The sequence below is a fragment of the Malaclemys terrapin genome, chromosome 22 (genome assembly GCF_027887155.1).
Source record: "Malaclemys terrapin pileata isolate rMalTer1 chromosome 22, rMalTer1.hap1, whole genome shotgun sequence".
NCBI lineage: Eukaryota > Metazoa > Chordata > Testudines > Emydidae > Malaclemys > Malaclemys terrapin.
Genome location: NC_071526.1, coordinates 9,516,294 through 9,534,926, shown reverse-complemented (window position 1 = coordinate 9,534,926; position 18,633 = coordinate 9,516,294). Strand labels below are relative to the sequence as shown.

At 51.4% G+C, this 18,633-nt stretch overlaps 1 protein-coding gene across 1 annotated transcript; it reads left to right on the top strand.

Annotated features, from left to right (window-relative positions):
• Positions 1-12,770: 12,770 nt before the first annotated feature.
• GPR3 (G protein-coupled receptor 3) lies at positions 12,771-15,978 on the top strand. The gene is made up of 2 exons (XM_054011920.1): positions 12,771-12,922; positions 13,977-15,978. Exon 2 carries the CDS (start codon positions 13,993-13,995, stop codon positions 14,977-14,979), a length of 987 nt encoding a protein of 328 aa, XP_053867895.1. The 5' UTR covers positions 12,771-12,922; positions 13,977-13,992; the 3' UTR covers positions 14,980-15,978.
• The last annotated feature ends 2,655 nt before the right edge of the window (positions 15,979-18,633 follow it).

Here is an 18,633-nt window from a genome sequence, read left to right as displayed (position 1 = left end):
CTGTGCTGTTACACAGTACCACTGTCTTTAACAGGAGGCATTTCTTAAAGAAAGCAGCTACTATTACAGACACATACAAAGAGATTTCCACACAGCTTGAGTCCCTGCTTTGTCTCCCTTGTTTACCAGGCTCTATCCACGGCCTGGAATTTTATTCAGCACACAGGGACACCTAGTGGCTGAATAATATACAACAAGTAAACATGTCATTGCAGGGACCATCCTTCCACTCCTCACACCTCCATTCATACTTTGTAGGCCACTGCCACGTGGAGATGGAGATTAAACTCTAGATTCCCCGCATCCCCCCATGTTCAGTTGGCCTCCTGAGAGGGAGTGAGCTTGGGAGCCTCATTGGGGTCATCCAGTCTGGGCCACTCACTGGTTTGACTCTCAGCACTGGAGTGGGAGGGGGTTGAGAGCACAGCAGAGCTCCCGGCGGGGAGAGGGGAGGACGCACATACACAACTAGGACAGACAGGAGGAAACAGACAGACCACTGAGACCAGCCTGTCTCTCCTTCCACTCACAGGGCCCTGGCTATCCACTTGGCTCCAGTCACATCCATATTCACGAAAGGCCAGATTCTGAGGTCCCCATTCTTAGTGCAGCTGGGCACCTGCAGATCCCGTCGCCCTTCCGAGGAGAGACAGGCGCTCAGCACCTCTGACAAGCGAGCCTTGATCAGTCCCTACCGAGCCCACAATCCTATGGGATCACTGCCTGCGTGAACACCGAGCAAAGGAGCTGGCCCGGAGAGCGGGACCCCACACTGCTGGATACGCTGCCGTGCTCTCTAGCACGGGCTGATAATCTCAGTGACCTGAAGGGAGAACCGGTGCTGGGGGAGGGATTCGGGTCAGATTTAATTGTGCGTCGGATGGACACGATTGGAGCTTCGAACCACACTCGATCTCCGTTTGTGACCCAGGTTCCTCCCGCTCCATCCATCCGTCTTGGGGATCGGGCTGCATTGGCCATTGGGAATGGCCTTCCCCTGCCAGGCTGTCTGATCACGCCCAGCTCCTTTGGCCCAGAGCCTCACAGGAATAGAGGCACCTAACTGCCATTGATTAGGCCTGTCTGCTGTCCGTGTGAAATGAGTTTGCTGGGTCTCGGTCCAGTCCCTACAAAGCAAGAGTTGTCAAAACCCAACATCACAGCTGACACTAATCCCCCACCCCGTGAGGACAGTCTCAGCACTGAGGCCTAAGACTGAATAGGCCCCATGGAGATTGAACTCCCCCTGACCCTTACAGGTGCTCCCCCAGGACAGGCAGCAGCGGTGTTGTGGAGGGCTGGATGGGGGGCTCTGGATACCAAGAGGCCCATGGTCACCAGAGCTGCCAATCTGGCACCTTTCACCAGAACTAAACTCAGACACCAGGGTGGGAAGCAGCCATTGTGTAAAAGTGAAACCCTAATTATTATTATTATTATTAACAGCAAGGCATTGTTGGAGGAGGCTGAATGGCTGTGTAATTAGACTTATTAGGGGGTGGTTACGTTTTAATAACTGCCTTAACATCCAATTGGTATTTAACATATAACAGTTCTCCATAGACATTTGAGCTGGCAACTCAGCCAGGACAGCCTAGTGCAGCTCAGAGCGCCTGGATTTGGGATCAATCACGGCGAGGAAAAGTCCAACATGCAGAGTTCCCAGCAGGTGCAGACGCAGCCCCTCCTCCTCACACCACAGCCTCGGCAATCCATTTCCCCGGTTGCTATGAGACCTCACATACGTCTGTCAGCCCATCAGACCTGGGCAAAGAGGCTTTCACCAACCAGGCAGGTTCAGGGCTCGGGGGGGGGGGGGGGCGGGTGTGCAGAGGTGATCGATGGCTCCGACCCAGACTGGATGAGCAATGCCCTGCCAAAGCAGAGTGCAAACCAGCTACAAGGAAGCCAGGCAAAGGGGTAAAACTTCAGCCCGAACAGGGCCAATCAAAGACAGTAGAGATGGATGAGACCGACGTGCGTTATGCACCCAACGCGGTGTCAGAGCACGGCAGTATGGTCCGTTGTGGAAATTCCCATGTTCCTACTGCATCAAATGAAAACCAGTGCCGGGCATGGCCGCCACTGGACGGCTGAGCCTTCGTTTCTGAGACAGGCTGAGAGCGAGTGATATGGGGAGGTTGTGACGTCAGCAAACAAGGGGGGCGAGCATATAGCAAGCCACAGTGAAGCAGTGTTAATCGGCATATCCCCAGAGGCAGGGACGCAGGGAGGAAGGTCGGTTCTGCGGTTAGCGTGTGTGCCAGGGACTTGAGAACTCAATGGTTCTATGTCCCGCTCTGCCATAGATCTCCTCTGTGACCTTGGTTCAGTCACATAGTCTCTCTGGGCCTCAGTGCTCCAGCCATACAATGGACATGCTGTGAGGATAAACGTGTTAAAGACTGTGAGCTGCTCAGAGACGAAGGTCCCCCTTTTTATAGTTTTTGTCCCCCCTCCCGGAAAACATTTCCAGCTGAGATTCAGCAGACAGTGTCTATAGGGAAGGATGTTCCCTGCTGCTTTTCCTCACCTGTTGGAGCATCTTCTTTCCCTTGCTGCGTGATGACTCTCCTGCAGGTTAAGCCGAGCACACATTCCTTTGTTTGAGACAGGCCTGTCAGCCAACCTGAGTTTGGAACATGTGTTAAGAACCCCATACAGTGGAATCCTGTAACTTCACATACAATGTTGCCACACATATTTTATCAGGACAATACTGACCAGTAAATTAATGAGTTTTCAAATGACACCTCACAAGACCTACTTTATTATTACAACCGTGTATAAGGTGTGGACACAGGGTACATGCTGGGACACAGGGAACTGCCCATGCTGCAGAAAGCTCCAGGGAGGAGGAAAGGGCAGAGGAGAAACAGTGTGGGCTCCTGCTCGTGCAGGGCCAGGCCTCTGCTTATGTCTTCCCTTTTCATCGAGCTCACTTTACAATGTAAACATTCAGGCTGGGAGCGCCAAAGCAGCCGAAGGGAGTTAGGTGCCTCAAATGACATTGAAACTCAACAGGAGCTGGGCACCCACGGCCCTTTGAAAGGCTCAACCTAAAATTATATAACTCCCCCACCCCACCCCCCGGCAAACATTGGAACTAACCAAGACACCTGTCGATCATACTACGCTCAGCCACTTACTGTCCTTCTGCATCCCTCTTGGTCTATGGACATCTAACCCGTCCAGCACTGCGGTGATGCCTTGGGGGAGACGTTTCACCTCTCCAACGGGTGAGAGCACTGCCCTACAGGAGGACTTCGAATGCTCATTAACAAAGATAATTGTAAAGTGCTTTGGGATCCTCAGCTGAACAGTGCTATAGAAAGGCAATGCAGCAGGCTCAAGACAATTCCTGTTTGGGACCTCGGGGCTTATGTTTTCAAAAGTGACAAGTGTTAGGGGGCTTAGTCCTTCACCCTCTCACTTCCCTGGTCCGTCTCGCAGGAACAGAGAGCAACAAGACCCGAAGTCCAAAGGCGCAAACAATTCGATGTTTATTGGGGTGAACTTCCAGCAAGCATGATTCCGGTTTCCTTCTTCAGTGTCCCCCTTCCCAGCTCTGACACCACAGAGCCATCCCTGTTCCCATTCCCTGTTCACATTCCCCCCTTAGCAAAACATGATTCCAATTTCCCCACCCCCATTTCCCCCCCCACACTTCCTGATTGACTGCAGACTATATAGTAAAACTTGAGTTCTGCTTAGCTATACCTTAACCAATCATTTTACTAAAATTTACCTAACCAATCCTAACATATTGTAACATGATTAGCTAACCAATTATATCCCACCACCTTAATTAGTTTACACCCAGCAAAATTAATTATACAGCAGACAGAAACAATCCCAGAACCAGACAAATAAATATACAAAACAATACAGAAGTGAGGATTTCACAACTACATCTATACAGACGTAAGGGTTTTCCAGCTGTGTCTATTGATAAGAGAGTTCTTACCAGACAGAAAACTATCACACTAAATTTCTTTTTACACGTTCTAGGCTCTTCCCTTTATCTGGAGGTGAGAGATCGGATCACCTTCCTAACAGCCCCAGATTGCCTTATTTCAATTTGACTAAACAGGGCCTCAGACTGTCACAGTGAGAGACACAGATAGACAGATTTTGATTCTTTTACACCTCTGTAACTAGCTAAGTGATAAGAATACACCTAAATTCTTAAAGTATAGGCCAGACAGGCTCGAATATCTTATAGGCCAAACAGGCTTGAATATCTATATCCTAACAACAAATGATTTTGGGGGCCCATCTTGAAACAGGGGGTCTAATTCTCCGCAGGCAGGTGCTCAGTGCTTCCTGAAAATCCAGGGCCTCTTAAAGGGGCCTCACCCTGGGCACCCCAAAATGGAGGCATCCAAAATCACTGGTTGCCTTGGAAAATGTAGGCCTGGAAGCGGTCTTTCAAACCCCTGCAAACAAGTATCGAGCCTACTTGATTTCTCTGAAGATAGGGAGATGTAGTAGAATCCAGATAGACGGACAGATACTATATAAACAACAAGGAGTCTGGTGGCACCTTAAAGACTAACAGATACTATATACTGGTTTTAGGCTGAGACCTTTGGTGCCAAATTAATCTTGTAACAAATGTTTATGGCCAAGTTATAAGCCCTGTGGGAGAAATCAGATAGACTCTGTAATGGTGAGGTTGATGCAACGTTAATGGTGGCAGTCCAATACAGTCTCTTATGACTGTAATTCAGTGGATGCCGCTCATGAGGAAGGCTTAAAGAAATCCTATTCTCCCTTTTTTTTGCACAGGGGAGCGGAGGGGGTAATGCATGGTGTCCAGTCAGAATAAGGGCAGGGACTTGTCCAAAGCCTCACAACACATTAGCAAAATCTCTTGACCCGCACTCCTTTGCCCTAGCAGCAAGATCATGCTCCCAACCTGTTAAAGTTAGTGACCAATGTTTAGCCAGAGATCCCAAACTGCTGGTACAAATGATACAGGAAGTGCTTCGCACCACACAGGACTGAAATGCAGCCACTTCTGGGGTGAGATGCTGCAGATGGCAAACAGCACAAAGCAACACTAAATGGTTTAGGGAAGGAAGTGAAAAACAAACATTACTGTGTCCAGTAGAAATACCCGGGGAACCTTTAGGCAGACAGAAGGCAATTACTCAACTGGAATTTGACCAGAGCCTTGGGATCAGTATTCTGACATTTGGGACCTTTCTTGGACCGTGCAAGCAGCAGGAACACACTGTATTAGGTTGCTTGGTGAACGGTTTGGAAAGACGGGCTCCATCTAATATGCTATCCCGCCTCTGACCTCAGCCAATATTGCCTTAACAAACGCGCAAGACTCCCAAAATGGACAATCTGGCAGTAACAAAGTTCTGACAAATTTCTCCCTAATCCCAGCAGTCAGTGGTTGGCTGGAGCATGAGGACCGATACCCATGTTTATCCTGGCATTACTGTCACGTTGGGTGGTATTCGCATTCATGACATTAACATCTAATCCCTTCTAAAACAATCCTGCTTAGCTTCTTCTGTCAATAATCATCTCCTATCGGCTTGTTCTGACAGCTAAATAGGTGTTAAAGTTCATTTATGCATACCTTATACCTTCGGTTCAAGTCTACCTAGTCCTGGCTTCCCTGCTTTGTAATGCCTGTAAATTATCTTCTCCCTCCTGACAAAAGTATGACACACGTCTATAGAGTTTGTACCAACTCCACCTTGAAGCCTTTAGGGGTGGGACGAATAGCCACTGATCATATTGTCCAGGGGGCAGACACCTTTCTTTATCTCCCCTCCACCAACTCCCCTTGGAGGAGGGATCCGGGGTGCGTGGGGGTGAGGGGCTGACATGCAGAAAACACTACGGGTTGTGAGTGTGTAGAAGCTGTTTTGCTCTCAAGCACGTCGGAAGGAGATTGCCTCTGCAGCAAAGTGAGTCACCAGTCCGGTGCATCCTACGCAGGTTGATTCATCACACAGCATTTCAGTGCTGCTGTCATGGGCTGCATGTTTAGCTTCCCATTCTGTGTGTGTGTGTCTGGATCCAGGCCTTCCTCACCGCACACACTGCAGTGTCCTTTTCCAATTCATTTGGCCACGAACCTTAGCCCAGGGTCGTTCAAAATCCCCAGCAGAGCCAATCAAGCCAACCATCTCTGCACCTGGCCCATGTGGGTGGCGAGGCGCTGAGGTAATTGAGTGAGGAATACAATCAGATTGAATCCTGCTTCCCAAGGTCCGTGCGATGCTTCACGTACACCCACACGCAGACAGAGGCTTTTCCAGCCCACCTCCCCACAGTGGGGGAAATTGAGTAGCAAGTGCATTTTAATTGCCTGGAGAGACTCGAAAGGTAGGTCGATAAGACTCCGGTTCTTTGGTTTAAGATCCAATCTGTGCCAGAGAGGGCAACACACCCGTGCCGACAGCTCTGGGGAAGGCACGCATGGGGGCGATCACAGCGCTGCGGCGGATGGGCAGCCCTGGAGATCAAGGGCCTCCTTGTAAGCACAGAGGCAGGGCTGCTTTCGCCCACACGGCTCTGCCCACGCACCTCGGTCCTGCCCTGCCGGGATCCCCTCTAGTGATGACAGGGGAGGACAATCCCCACCGACTAGGGTTTATTTATTTCACGTACACAAAGGCCCATTTCCCCTACTCACCAGAGGCAGATAATTCCATATGGTCATTAATATATGGGAGCATCCCCTAGTCAGAGCAGAAGACCACGAGCCAGGACTCTTGGGTTCCCTTCCTGGTTTACTGCAGGACCTGATATTCAGAGGTACTGAGCACCCACAACTCCGTGAGCTGCAGGGTTAAGTACTGCCCCTTACTGCGGGGGGGGGGGGGGGGAGACCCTATGGCTCCCAAAGGGAGGGGGCCCCTGCTGGAGTGGTGGGTGCTGGCAAGGGCAGGGGCAGAGGTGAAGTCACACGCCTGCCTCCAGGCGCTAGAATACGGATGCAGAGCGCATCCAACTGCAGATGTGGGCCGGGGGTGGTTTTGTAAAAACACGTCTAACATGCAAAACAAAAGAGAAAAGCCTCATCGCAAGGGCCTTGGATTCACTGAGCTCTCAAAACACCACAGCAGGTAGGGGATTGATGCTGATGGGCAGGAAAGGTTTACTCCTGCCTGGGAAACTCAGAACAATCTGGGCTGTACAGACATGGAGTGAGACAGTCCCTGCTCCCAAAGGGCTAACAATCCAAACCAGCCAGACAAAGGCTGGGAAGCCCAGGAAGGGGAAGTGACTTGGCCAAGAGTCAATGGCACAGCTGGGAATTGAACCGACCGCTCCAGAGTCCACTCCAAGGCTTTTGCCAAAGACCAACCTTCTTGTCCCTGTTGACGTTGAGATGTAGCTATCTCCCTATTTGTATAATGCTTTGAAAAATGTACCGTGCTGCGTAAGTGCTAAGCACTATTATTTGACGTCTCCCCAGAGAGACACACACATATGGCTGCCAGCCTTTCCCTTCACATACACATCTGCCATGTCCATTAAATGCTGTTACCAAGGCACATCAAGAGGGCAACGTGGCCTGAAATCTCCACTGCAGTCGAGAAGCTGGTTTGACAGGGGGTCCCCTACCCACTCCAGGGACTCCACTGGGCCTGTATAAAGCAGCACCAGTAACGCAGTGATGGTGGGAACCACATGCAGAAGCCCCTCAGCACAGTTATAGATTCAGACAATGGTGTTAAGGATCTGACATTCGCAGACAGCCTGTTCTTTGGGTGGGTCCCAAGATGCTTCTCGAGAGTCTCCGTCTGTACAAACCACATGCATGTGAATCTCTCTGCGAAATGCAGCCAGCTCTGGGGTGGGAAGGAAGCTTGGCACCAGCTGAACGGCACCCAGCACAACAGCTCCCGTGGAGCAGGGACCATGAAAGACAAACCAGGTTCTTTTCCGAGTGCAGATCGCGGGGACCCTGAAAAACAAACCACACGCTCTTCCAAGCGCAAAGCACACTTCTTCAACCCGGCCTTCACTAATGCACAGATGACATCACTGAAACACACACATAGATTCATAAATTCTAGGACTGGAAGGGACCTCGAGAGGTCATCGAGTCCAGTCCCCTGCCCGCATGGCAGGACCAAATACTGTCTAGACCATCCCTGATAGACATTTATCTAACCTACTCTTAAATATCTCCAGAGATGGAGATTCCACCACCTCCCTAGGCAATTTATTCCAGTGTTTAACCACCCTGACAGTTAGGAACTTTTTCCTAATGTCCAACCGAGACCTCCCTTGCTGCAGTTTAATTTCCTTGTGGAGAGAAAAAAGACGGAACCATCGATGCTAATCGCATTGCTTCGAGCATCATTAGAGGTGCCCAGATACCGGGGCGATGGGCTCAGTATAAGAACCTGAAAAGATACACACACAGGGAGAATGCTGATACCCTGTTGTAAATAAAGCAGCCATCCCAAATAAAACTAGCCAATAAAACCCCTACACCATGCCTTTGTGCTAGGTCAGTATGGACCACAGGCATCAACAGCTGTGATCTCTATACTCCACGTTGTTTATTACAGCCCATAGGAGATTTTCCCTGCGCCCATGTTCTCCTCCCAGTTCATTTGTCAGATCCGCCACTGTAAGATCTTGGGAGCAGCGCTTGCCTATTATGGTGCAAAGGTCCAGCTCCAAACACCAGCGGGCCTTGATTGCTAGACAGTGCCACCACACAGAGAGAGGGGACAGATCTCAACCACGTCATTGCCTTTCACTGACAAGCCTCTTCGGAAATTTGCAACTCAACAGCACCCACAAGCTGAGGTTTAAAAGCCCTGGTTAATCAGTGTTGCTGGAGGAAAAGCCAGACCCCAATTCCCAGGGGCTGGCAGCTCTCTGGGTTGCCTCGACCTGCTGAAGTGCAGGAGTTAGCGAGTTTTTCAGCACCATCAACAGCTCCTTGCTCAAACGCCCTTGGGGTAACGCGAGCCTAGCACTGACCAAGAGCAGGTTGTTTTGTTGGGCCCAGAAATAGCCCGCCAGGTGGCCCCTCGAGCTGGATCAAATTTGCATCTCCTTTTGTTATCTCAGGACAAACGTATCCATTATTCAGCCGGTGCAACTCAAGAATTCGCCCCTAAATACTTCAAAGAGGCGCCTTCCAGTGCCTGCTTGCGTGACTAGGATCTAATTACAGATCTATGCCTGGCACTGGGCTATTATCTAACTTCGGCTGCTTGCTATTCCACTGGTGAAAGCTTCGGCCCGAAAGGAGGGACAAACTTGGGGATCTGGGGCAAAATCAGTACTTGGTCCTGCTAGTGAAGGCAGGGGGCTGGACTCGATGACCTTTCAAGGTCCCTTCCAGTTCTAGGAGATGGGATAGCTCCATTAATTTTTTAGACAGTTGGACTCCCCTCCACCTTGGAGTGGCCCCTTCTTCCCTTCCCCTATTAGCCAAAGCTGCAAAGCCAAATGAGGGAGCCAGTCAAGGGGGAAAACCTTTAGCAGCAAAACAATGTAACTAAGGAGACCCTGCCCATGCGCACCCTGAAGGCTTTGGGGTCCCTGCTGCTGCTTTGGAGGGAGGCACCTGGAGGTGGCTGAAATGTAGACAGTGATTACAGAGCTCAGAGGTAGGGCCATTGTGAGCAACAAATTACCCAAAGCGACTTCCCGGTATGTATAATAGTAAAAAAGCAAAATCATGAATGTCCCTTTTAAAAATATAGGCCCTTCAGCTCCAGCTCCTCAAAGGTATTTAGGCGTGAGGCCTATTGATTTCAATCTCACCGATGGATTTCAACAGGAGTTAGGTGCCTAAAGACCGTTGAGAAAGCCCAGCGTGTAACAGTAATTCCAAACTCTCATTACGGGCTTGTCTACACATACTGCACCACACCAGTGCGGACAGGGCTGGCTCCAGCTTTTTTGCCGCCCCAAGTGGTGAAGCGAAAAAAAAGAAAAGAAAAAAAAGATAAAGCCGATCGGCGGCACTTCAGCGGCAGCTCAGTCGTGCTGCTCCATTCTTTGGCCGCAATTCGGCAGCGGGTCCTTCGCTCCCTCTCTTCCTCTTCGGCGGCACTTCGGCAGCAGCTCAAAGAGGAAGAGAGGGACTGAGGGACCCGCCGCCGAATTGCCACTGAAAACCCGGAAGTGCCGCCCCTTTCCATTGGCCGCCCCAAGCACCTGCTTCCTTCGCTGGTTCCTGGAGCCGGCCCTGAGTGCAGCTGTGCCATGGTGTGCTTTAGTGGAGACGCTACTACGCAGACGGGAGCATAAGAAACATAAGAACATAAGAAAGGCCATACAGGGTCAGACCAAAGGTCCATCTAGCCCAGTATCCTGTCTACCAACAGTGGCCAATGCCAGGTGCCCCAGAGGGAGTGAACCTAACAGGCAATGATCAAGTGATCTCTCTCCTGCCATCCATCTCCACCCTCTGACAGACAGAGGCTAGGGACACCATTCCTTACCCGTCCTGGCTAATAGCCATTAATGGACTTAACCACCATGAATTTATCCAGTTCTCTTTTAAACTCTGTTATAGTCCTAGTCTTCACAACCGCCTCAGGTAAGGAGTTCCACAAGTTGACTGTGCGCTGCGTGAAGAACTTCCTTTTATTTGTTTTAAACTATGCCCCCACTGGCATAGTTAATCCACCCTGTAGCGATGTAGTTTTACCAATGTACGTTTGTAGTGTAGAGCTGGCCTAAGAGACACAAGGTGGGTGAGGCGTTATCTTTTAATGCACCAACTTATGTTGGTGGAAGGGACAAGCTTTTGAGCTTCACAGAGCTCTTCGTCAGGTCTGGAGAGCGTCCAAGCTCAATACAAGGCAGGCCAGATTGTTAAGCAGAAGGGTTCACAGGAGTTGCAGGAGACCACTTAAAATGAAGCAGGCAATTAACATCTCTGAAGTGGGAGGACAATGGAGGGTTAGTAGGCAGCAGGGTGTGTTACAAATTGTTGTAATGGCCCATAAAATGAGTGTCCCTGATTTTAGTGTCGAGCAGAATTACGAATTTAAGTACTCAGACTCGTCTTTTGAAGATGTGGTGCCGGTTTCCTTTGAGGAGGAGGACTAAGCGATCGGAGATGGAGGGGTCGCTGGGTGAAAAGTGTTTGCCCACAGGTGACAGGGTGTTTTTGTCTTTTATCCTTTTTCTGCCTGAATTCATTTGAGAGTGCCGTGAGTGTCCGGTTTCACCCCCATGGCTGCTGTTGGGACAGCCGGCGCACCAAACGAGGTACAGCACGTGTTGATATAGGCATGTGTAGGACCCACGGATGTAGAAAGGTGTGAGGCGGAGGGTATTGATCACCAGAGCTCTTGCACCATAGCTGGCCAACAAACTCATTGGGCTTTAGAGCCAAGTTTTAACTGCAGGAGAGGAAGGGAGCCTGCCTGTTTGTGTCTGTTCGCCGCCCCTAGCCCTCTGCCGTGGCCACAACCCAGGAACACTGAACAACTACATGTGGGGGGAGAGCCAAGCAAAACCAGGCTGCCGCTCCTTGAACTCAATTCACCTGATTGCCCCCCCCCCCCCCGGGTTCCCATGGAGTTGGGGCTTAGCCCGAGCAAGCCAGCGGACACAGCCGGGCATGGACGGGTGCAGCGGCAGCTGCTGCCTGTAAAGGTCTCCGGCAGCGCGAGCGATTCGAGGAACCCCCCCCGGCCTGGGAGTGCAATTCCCGCCCTGCACACCTCGAGTCTGCTCCCGCCTTTGCAGCGTCCAGGCAGCCCGCACTGGGCTCCGGACTCGGAGCCTGGAGCCGGGTTTTGCGGGCGGCCGGCGGCTGGCTCTGGGCTCCGCCCCGCCCCCCTGCATCGCTCGCTCCGGGGCTGCAGGCAGCGTCGGCTGGTTGCCGGGCTCCCGGGGGGGGGGGGGAGGGGGCTCCCCCCGCAGCGTTTCTCGGCTCTCCAAGCACGGCCCTGGCGGGAAGGGCTGTCTGCCCGGAGCTCCAGTTCGATTCTCCAGCCCATGCATTATTCAGCGCTTGCCTGTGAAATCCTAGCCTGGGGGGGGGGGAGGATCACTTCTGCCCCTGGACCACGGGGCCAAGCTGGGTGGCGTGCTCCCTCCTCCCCACCCCCAGCCTCCCGGATGTGGGGGGCAGCATTGCAGGCTTGATTTCGGAGCCCCGCGCTGTGGGGGCCGGAAGCTATTCAGCCCCCGGGGGGAATGCGCCCACGAACCCCGCTAGGGCTGGAACTCGCCCCCTCCCCCCACGATGAATCACTGCGACATGCGGTCCCGCGTGGGGCTCTGGCCACCCCCCAGCTCTGAGCCACTGGCCCTGTTTGGGTTACACGGCCCCCGCCCATGCTCACCCGAAGGCTTTGGGGTCCCCGCCCCACTGCACGGACGGGCAGCCGAGCCCCACTCAGTCCAAGTTTGCAGCAAGCAGCTCCCCTCCCGGGGAACAGCCTCTGCTGGGGGGCACCGCCACCATGGGGGGGAGACCGCAGAGCAACGGCTTGGGGGGGCTGCCCCTTCCCCGCACGGCCCCCAGCTTCCACCGCAGCAGCGGGCGCTGCAAGGACGGGGGGGGGCACCTGACCGCTCCCGCGAGCCCCAGGGACTGGCAGAGGGCGGGGCGTGGGGGGGCAGTTTATGAATGGAATTCTCCAGTGGGAACCCAATTACTATGCCGCGCGACGCTCCTCGCCCCACAGGTGATTGGCTCCTGCGTCTCATTGACGTCACCCAGCAGAGAGCCAGGAGGAGCCGCAGGCTCCGGCAGTGGCAAAAAAAAAAAAGGGAGTGAGTCACCCCCCAAAAGCGGCTAATTCACTATAACTCCGCGGCGTCTCCCCCAGCCCCGGCTCTCGGCAGCTGCCCATGGAACGGAGCCCTCCGCCTGCATCCTGCGAGCAGGACCGGAGCATCCGCAGAGGAGCCGCGAAGGATCCAGGCGGACTTCCCTGCCCCAGCGCCCCAGGTGAGGAGCCCCGCTCTGCATTGGGGGGGGGAGCCCTTTTTGCGTCCCCCTCCATGGCAGCCCTAGAGCCCCGGGAGCGTTAGAACTTGCAGAAGAATCAAATAAGGTTTACGAGGAGGATCGGGGTGCTATAGGCATTGCCCCCCCCCCCAACGTAAAGCAAAGTCTCGCTCCACGAGCTGGCAAGTCGGAGCAGACAAGGTTCTCACGTTAACCTAGAGACTGGGTTTATAATCGATCTAAGAGGGCAGCTTTCCAGGTAGAGAACTGCATTCAAAATGCAAAGGGGGGGGGGGAGAACAACCCCCAACCCAGGAGCAGTAAAGAAGTGTTTTCAGCACTCCTAATGCAAATTCAGATGCATGGCAGGACTGGGAAAGCAGCTCTTTGGCGGGTGACAGCTCTCGGGGATAGATCTGCCAGAGCCCAAGCAAGGGATGGAGCAGTAAAAGGAAAAAAAAATGTAATCAGGCTAATGGTCAGAAACTTGACCCCCACCCTGCTCTTTCCACTACTGAGATTTAGCTCTGGAAACTTTACAGCGTCAGCAGTTAGGGCTAAGTTAATAAAAGCCCCTGGGAGGCAAAGCACGTAGTTCCAGCTGGGGAGTATGTATTCACTGCAATTGTGCACCGCCTGCAGCTCAGGGGAAGCAAACACAGGCAAGGAAACAACTGGAGGAGGGAGTTTCCTGCCCCCTCTCCACCCACCCACCCCCTTTTTTTTTGCCTGCTCAAAAAAGAGGAAAAAAGGGCAAAACTGACCAGAAATATCCTCACCGTAGGAGCAAATGGTGAGCATGCCACACACCTGGGTAGCTTAAATCAATTGAACCTGCCCTGTAGCCTACCGTGTAAGCCTTGATCAGAGCCAGCTTTTGGGCAAGCCAATGGGAAGCAAGGTGGGTGAGGCAGCCCCCCCAAATCTGCCACCAAAAGAGACTGGACACCGATCAGTGCTGAGATGCTCATGAGTAAAACAAGTCAGTTTGCATGCCAGAGCCTTTGTATGTGCAGGATGCCACTAAATGAAAATTGGTGCGATGCCTTCGCAGGTCACACCTGGACGTCATGAACAAGGACATGTCCTACAACTCCACTGAAGACCAGCAGGGCTGGTTTGCAGCCAGTAATGGCAGAAGCAGCTCCTTGAACCTGGACTCTGTGGTGCAACCTCTTGCCCTGAATCCCTGGGATGTGGTACTTTGCATCTCGGGGACCATCATCTCCTGCGAGAATGCGATTGTGGTAGCCGTCATATTTTACACCCCTGCCTTCCGGACTCCAATGTTCCTGCTCATTGGGAGTCTTGCCATTGCTGACTTCCTGGCCGGCCTGGGGCTGATATTCCACTTTGCCTTTGTCTATTGCATCCAGTCGCAGGTGGTGAACCTCATCACTGTGGGGCTACTGGTGACCTCATTCACTGCCAGCGTGGGCAGCCTGCTGGCCATCACCGTCGACCGCTACCTTTCCCTCTACAACGCACTGACTTACTATTCAGAAAGGACGGTCACCAGGACTTACATCATGCTGATCCTGACCTGGGGGTTTTCCATCTGCTTTGGGCTGCTGCCTGTCATGGGTTGGAACTGCTTGAAAGACGTCTCCACCTGCAGCATCGTGAAGCCCCTGACCAAGAACAACCTCATCATCCTCTCCATCTCCTTCTTCATGGTCTTTGCAGTGATGTTGCAGCTCTACGTACAGATCTGCAAGATAGTTTGCAGGCACGCCCACCAGATCGCTGTGCAGAGACACTTCCTGGCCACCTCACACTACGTCACCACCAGGAAAGGCATCTCCACCTTAGCTGTCATCTTGGGGACTTTTGCTTCTTGCTGGCTGCCCTTTGCCATTTACTGCCTCCTGGGAGATTACACCTACCCAGTCCTCTATACCTACATGACCATCCTCCCTGCTACCTACAACTCCATGATTAACCCCGTTATCTATGCCTTCAGGAACCAAGAGATCCAGAAAGTGCTGTGGACTGTGTGCTGTGGGTGTTTCTCTTCCACAATGCCTTTCAGGTCCAGATCTCCAAGCGACGTCTGACGCATCAGCCCTCGGTCCAAAGACCCATTTGCACACAATGTTCCCCTTTTTGCACAACCACAGAGATTTTGTGAGAGCTCTTAAAGATTCTGTGTCTCCTATGATTCCCCTTCCCTTGTGTGCATGAGCTGCTCTCTTCCTTTATTTTTCCACTTTTAGAATTTACGGAAGAAAAAAAATATTTATTTTTTATCCATAATAAATAAATAAATAAAATATGTATATTTGTGAGTGTGCGAGAGATCCTCCATAAATATTTTCTTTGACACAATATTTATGGTGCATTTTTTTTAAAGACAGACAATATCTTTTTGTTCTTTTGGCTTTTATACAGCCTGGTTAATTACCTCAGCTCTTCAGATATTATTTTCTACATCAAAGATCCATTGTTTCCCCTGTAACAAGGGACCAGAACCAAACCAGCTTTTTTTTTTTTTTTTTTTAATATTTATGCATTATTTATTAATTTGTTATTTATGACCAGCTTTTTCAAGACAATAGATTTTTCTGAACTCTGTAGTTTGCTGCCCTCTTGTGTTCACGCTGTTTTAATACAAAAACTAATGGTGGCTCCTTTTGCATGTTGAGTACCCTGGGTGGTATTAGGTAATGGAATGTTTTAACTGTATCAAATATAGACAACTGGAGCGAAAAAGGGAATGCTGCAATATTAGACTGTGCCTATAAAAACCCAAGGGCTCAGATGATCCGAGTTGCTTTCTAAACCATTGCACTAGAGACTATTCAATTAACTAAAGTTTCTGTCCCAAGAGAGACAGATTGCACGTGTTCAACTGGCCAAATTCAGATTCAGAGGACAGCTATTCGGTGTACTGTACGTTCTTCAGGTTTGCATGAATCTGGAAAGGAAGTGAATGTAAGAGGCACTTTGGACATTTGAAATCTCACTGCATTGTTGCACAGACTCTTGTTCCATGTGATTTGGAAAGTACTGTATTCTTGTTTACAATTGTAAGAGAAAAATAAAGATAATTTGTGATACAACACGTGGCTGCTACTTGATTTGTGTGGGAGGGAGATAGTGGAAGATCACTGTCAGGGCCGGCTTCAGGCACCAGCTTAATAAGCAGGTGCGTGGGGCGGCCAAGGGAGAGGGGCGGCACCTGCGGCAATTCGGGGGCGGCAGGTCCCTCACTCCCTCTGGGAGCGAAGGACCTGCCACTGAACTGCCGCCGCCGATCGCGGCTTTTTTTTTTTTTTTTTTGCTTTGCTTGGGGCGGCAGAAATGCTGGAGCCGGCCCTGATCACTGTGGGTGAAGGGAGTAACTGGAAAGAGACCGCTTCATCCTCAATAAATTACAAAGTGTTGGGTCCAATTAATGCCACCTTCATCATAGACTCTAGAGACTGAAAAGAAGGGTCAGAGGCCCCAGCCCATCTCCCTGGAGCCAATGCAGGATTCTTCGCTATGGCACATTTTCTAGAGTTTTGGCCAATCTTGTAAAATATCCCAAGTAATAGTGCTTCCCTCTGTCCTCCTGGGAGACACGTCCGTTGTTGCCTAACACATCTAGCTAGCTGGAAGTTCTTCCTAGCGTAGGTGGCTTTTATTCAGTTAGGGAGGAGGCTATTCAGGGGTGTCTGGGTCCAATTCAGAATCCTTGTTCTAATCTTCAAAGCTCTCATCATCTAGGACCAGGCTACCTCTCCATCTGTGACCCATGGAGATGGCTGCCCTCCGGGGGACCCAGGCTGAAACTCCTAGGAGCCAGAGTGGCAAAGCAAACACATTGTTGTATCTCAGAAGATGAAACATGCTGCCAGAGATCTGAATGATCCCTCGTCTGAGTGGTTATGATGAGGGGAGAGGGGAAAAGGAAGGCAAAAAGCATGCTGAGCTACATCACTCGACAAAAGCAGTCTGCACACCGATTCACTGTGCGCTCTCTGTGATTGGGGTGTGGTCCCTAGGATGGTGATAGAGCCAGGGTGGTCATTTCCATCTCTGTGACCCCTGAATAAGCACGGGGGTTAAACAGAACCAGATTGGAGTGTGAGATTTTCTTCTAGTAGAAACAGCAATCTGATCTCCAAGCATCCTGAGACTGCATGACCCTGGAGAGCTTTGGGCTCCCTCATTTCAAACCCAGGACAGTTTGTGGCCTTGCACACACAAGGGACGGCTTAGCAGTTTGAGCATCAGGTTTGAAATGCTGCAGTCACAGGTTCAAATCCCAGCAAAGCTGACTCAGACCTTTATCCTTCTCCGACTGAGTTCTGTGCGGTTTACTGCTTTGAGGGGTCCTTTGGAAGGAGGCTATAAAAACACAGGATCTGCCTACTCCGTGGGGCCATGACACTTTCACAGGAGTGAGGATTTAGCACTTCCTCCATAGGCCTATCATGCTGTGCACCGATTGGGTGCCACCCTCCAACCCAGAGGGAGGTGCATTGCAGCCGAGCTGCTGCATGGACACCAGCCCAAAGGCCATAGTCATTTATTTTTCCTTTTTACTCAGGCAGAAGCTCCCAAGTGACTTCCTCAGGAGCGTTGCTCAAGTTAGGCAGGAGTAAAACAGGAGTCAACGCGTCACCATTTGGCCTGTAGTTTGCAACGGGCTTTAGAATCCTGGGGGCGGATCGCTGCCAGCCACCAAAGGAAGGGGGGGGGGGGGGCTGTTCCTAGAATGGCTGACGCACTGGCCCAAGACTTGGGAAACCCAGGTTCAGTTCGTTTCCCCGCAGGCCGTTTGTGTGGCCCGTGGCAAGACAGTCTCCCTACGTCTCAAATCCCCCGCTGTAAGTTGGGGACACAATAGCCCTGCCTCTGAGAGGGGCTGTGAGAATAAACACGTTGAAGAGCACAAGGTGTTCAACTACGACGCCATGTTAGTACCTACACGTACAATAACGTTCCTAGGGGTTTTTTGGCTGTAGTACAGCGGGCCCGTGAGTTTCAGATGTGCTCTAAATTCAGTAGATCAGTGCTCCAGCTGCCCAGCTCCTATATTCTAATACAAGGGACTCTTCTGTTTCAAATCGCTGCAGGGAAACCGATTGCGGTGGTTGAAGCCTGGGAAAGAAAAGCAGTTCCCAAACTGTGGTCGTTTGGGTTTATTTCCTTAAAAGGAATGGCTCCGGCAATCTAAATGCAGCTAGCGCTGGAAATGACTCCAGGCTATAAAGCACAACGGATGGGAATGGTGGCACAGAGGGAGGGAAAGGAACATTGTTCTCTCTGGGCACCTCATCTTTGGCCTCCCCGCCTGGGTCTCATCGCAGCCACAACAAATAAATCATTGGTCTTTACCTGCATTATGCCTCGCACATGAATGCTGCGAGCCTCAGCAACTGTCACGAGAGAGTGAAGAGCCAGGAGCAAGTCACAGGCCTGACACCCCCATGGAATGAGGAAAAACAGCAGTTACCTTCGTACTACAGCTCCCACAATGCACCGTGCTGGAGCTGTTTAATGGGAAGGAAGGAGGGAAGGGAAAAGGGGCTGCAAACGAAAAGACTGCTCTTGACCGGTGCTGAGAACACTGACCCCAGTGGATGTCAGTCCCATACAGGGTCAGCCCCAGATGATATATATATTTTAAAGAAAACATGGTTTCCTTCCTCTTGCTGGCCTTGGTGTGAGCGCAGGTTCCAGAGAGAGTCAGAAGCATGATCCCATGCTGGAAGCCCGAG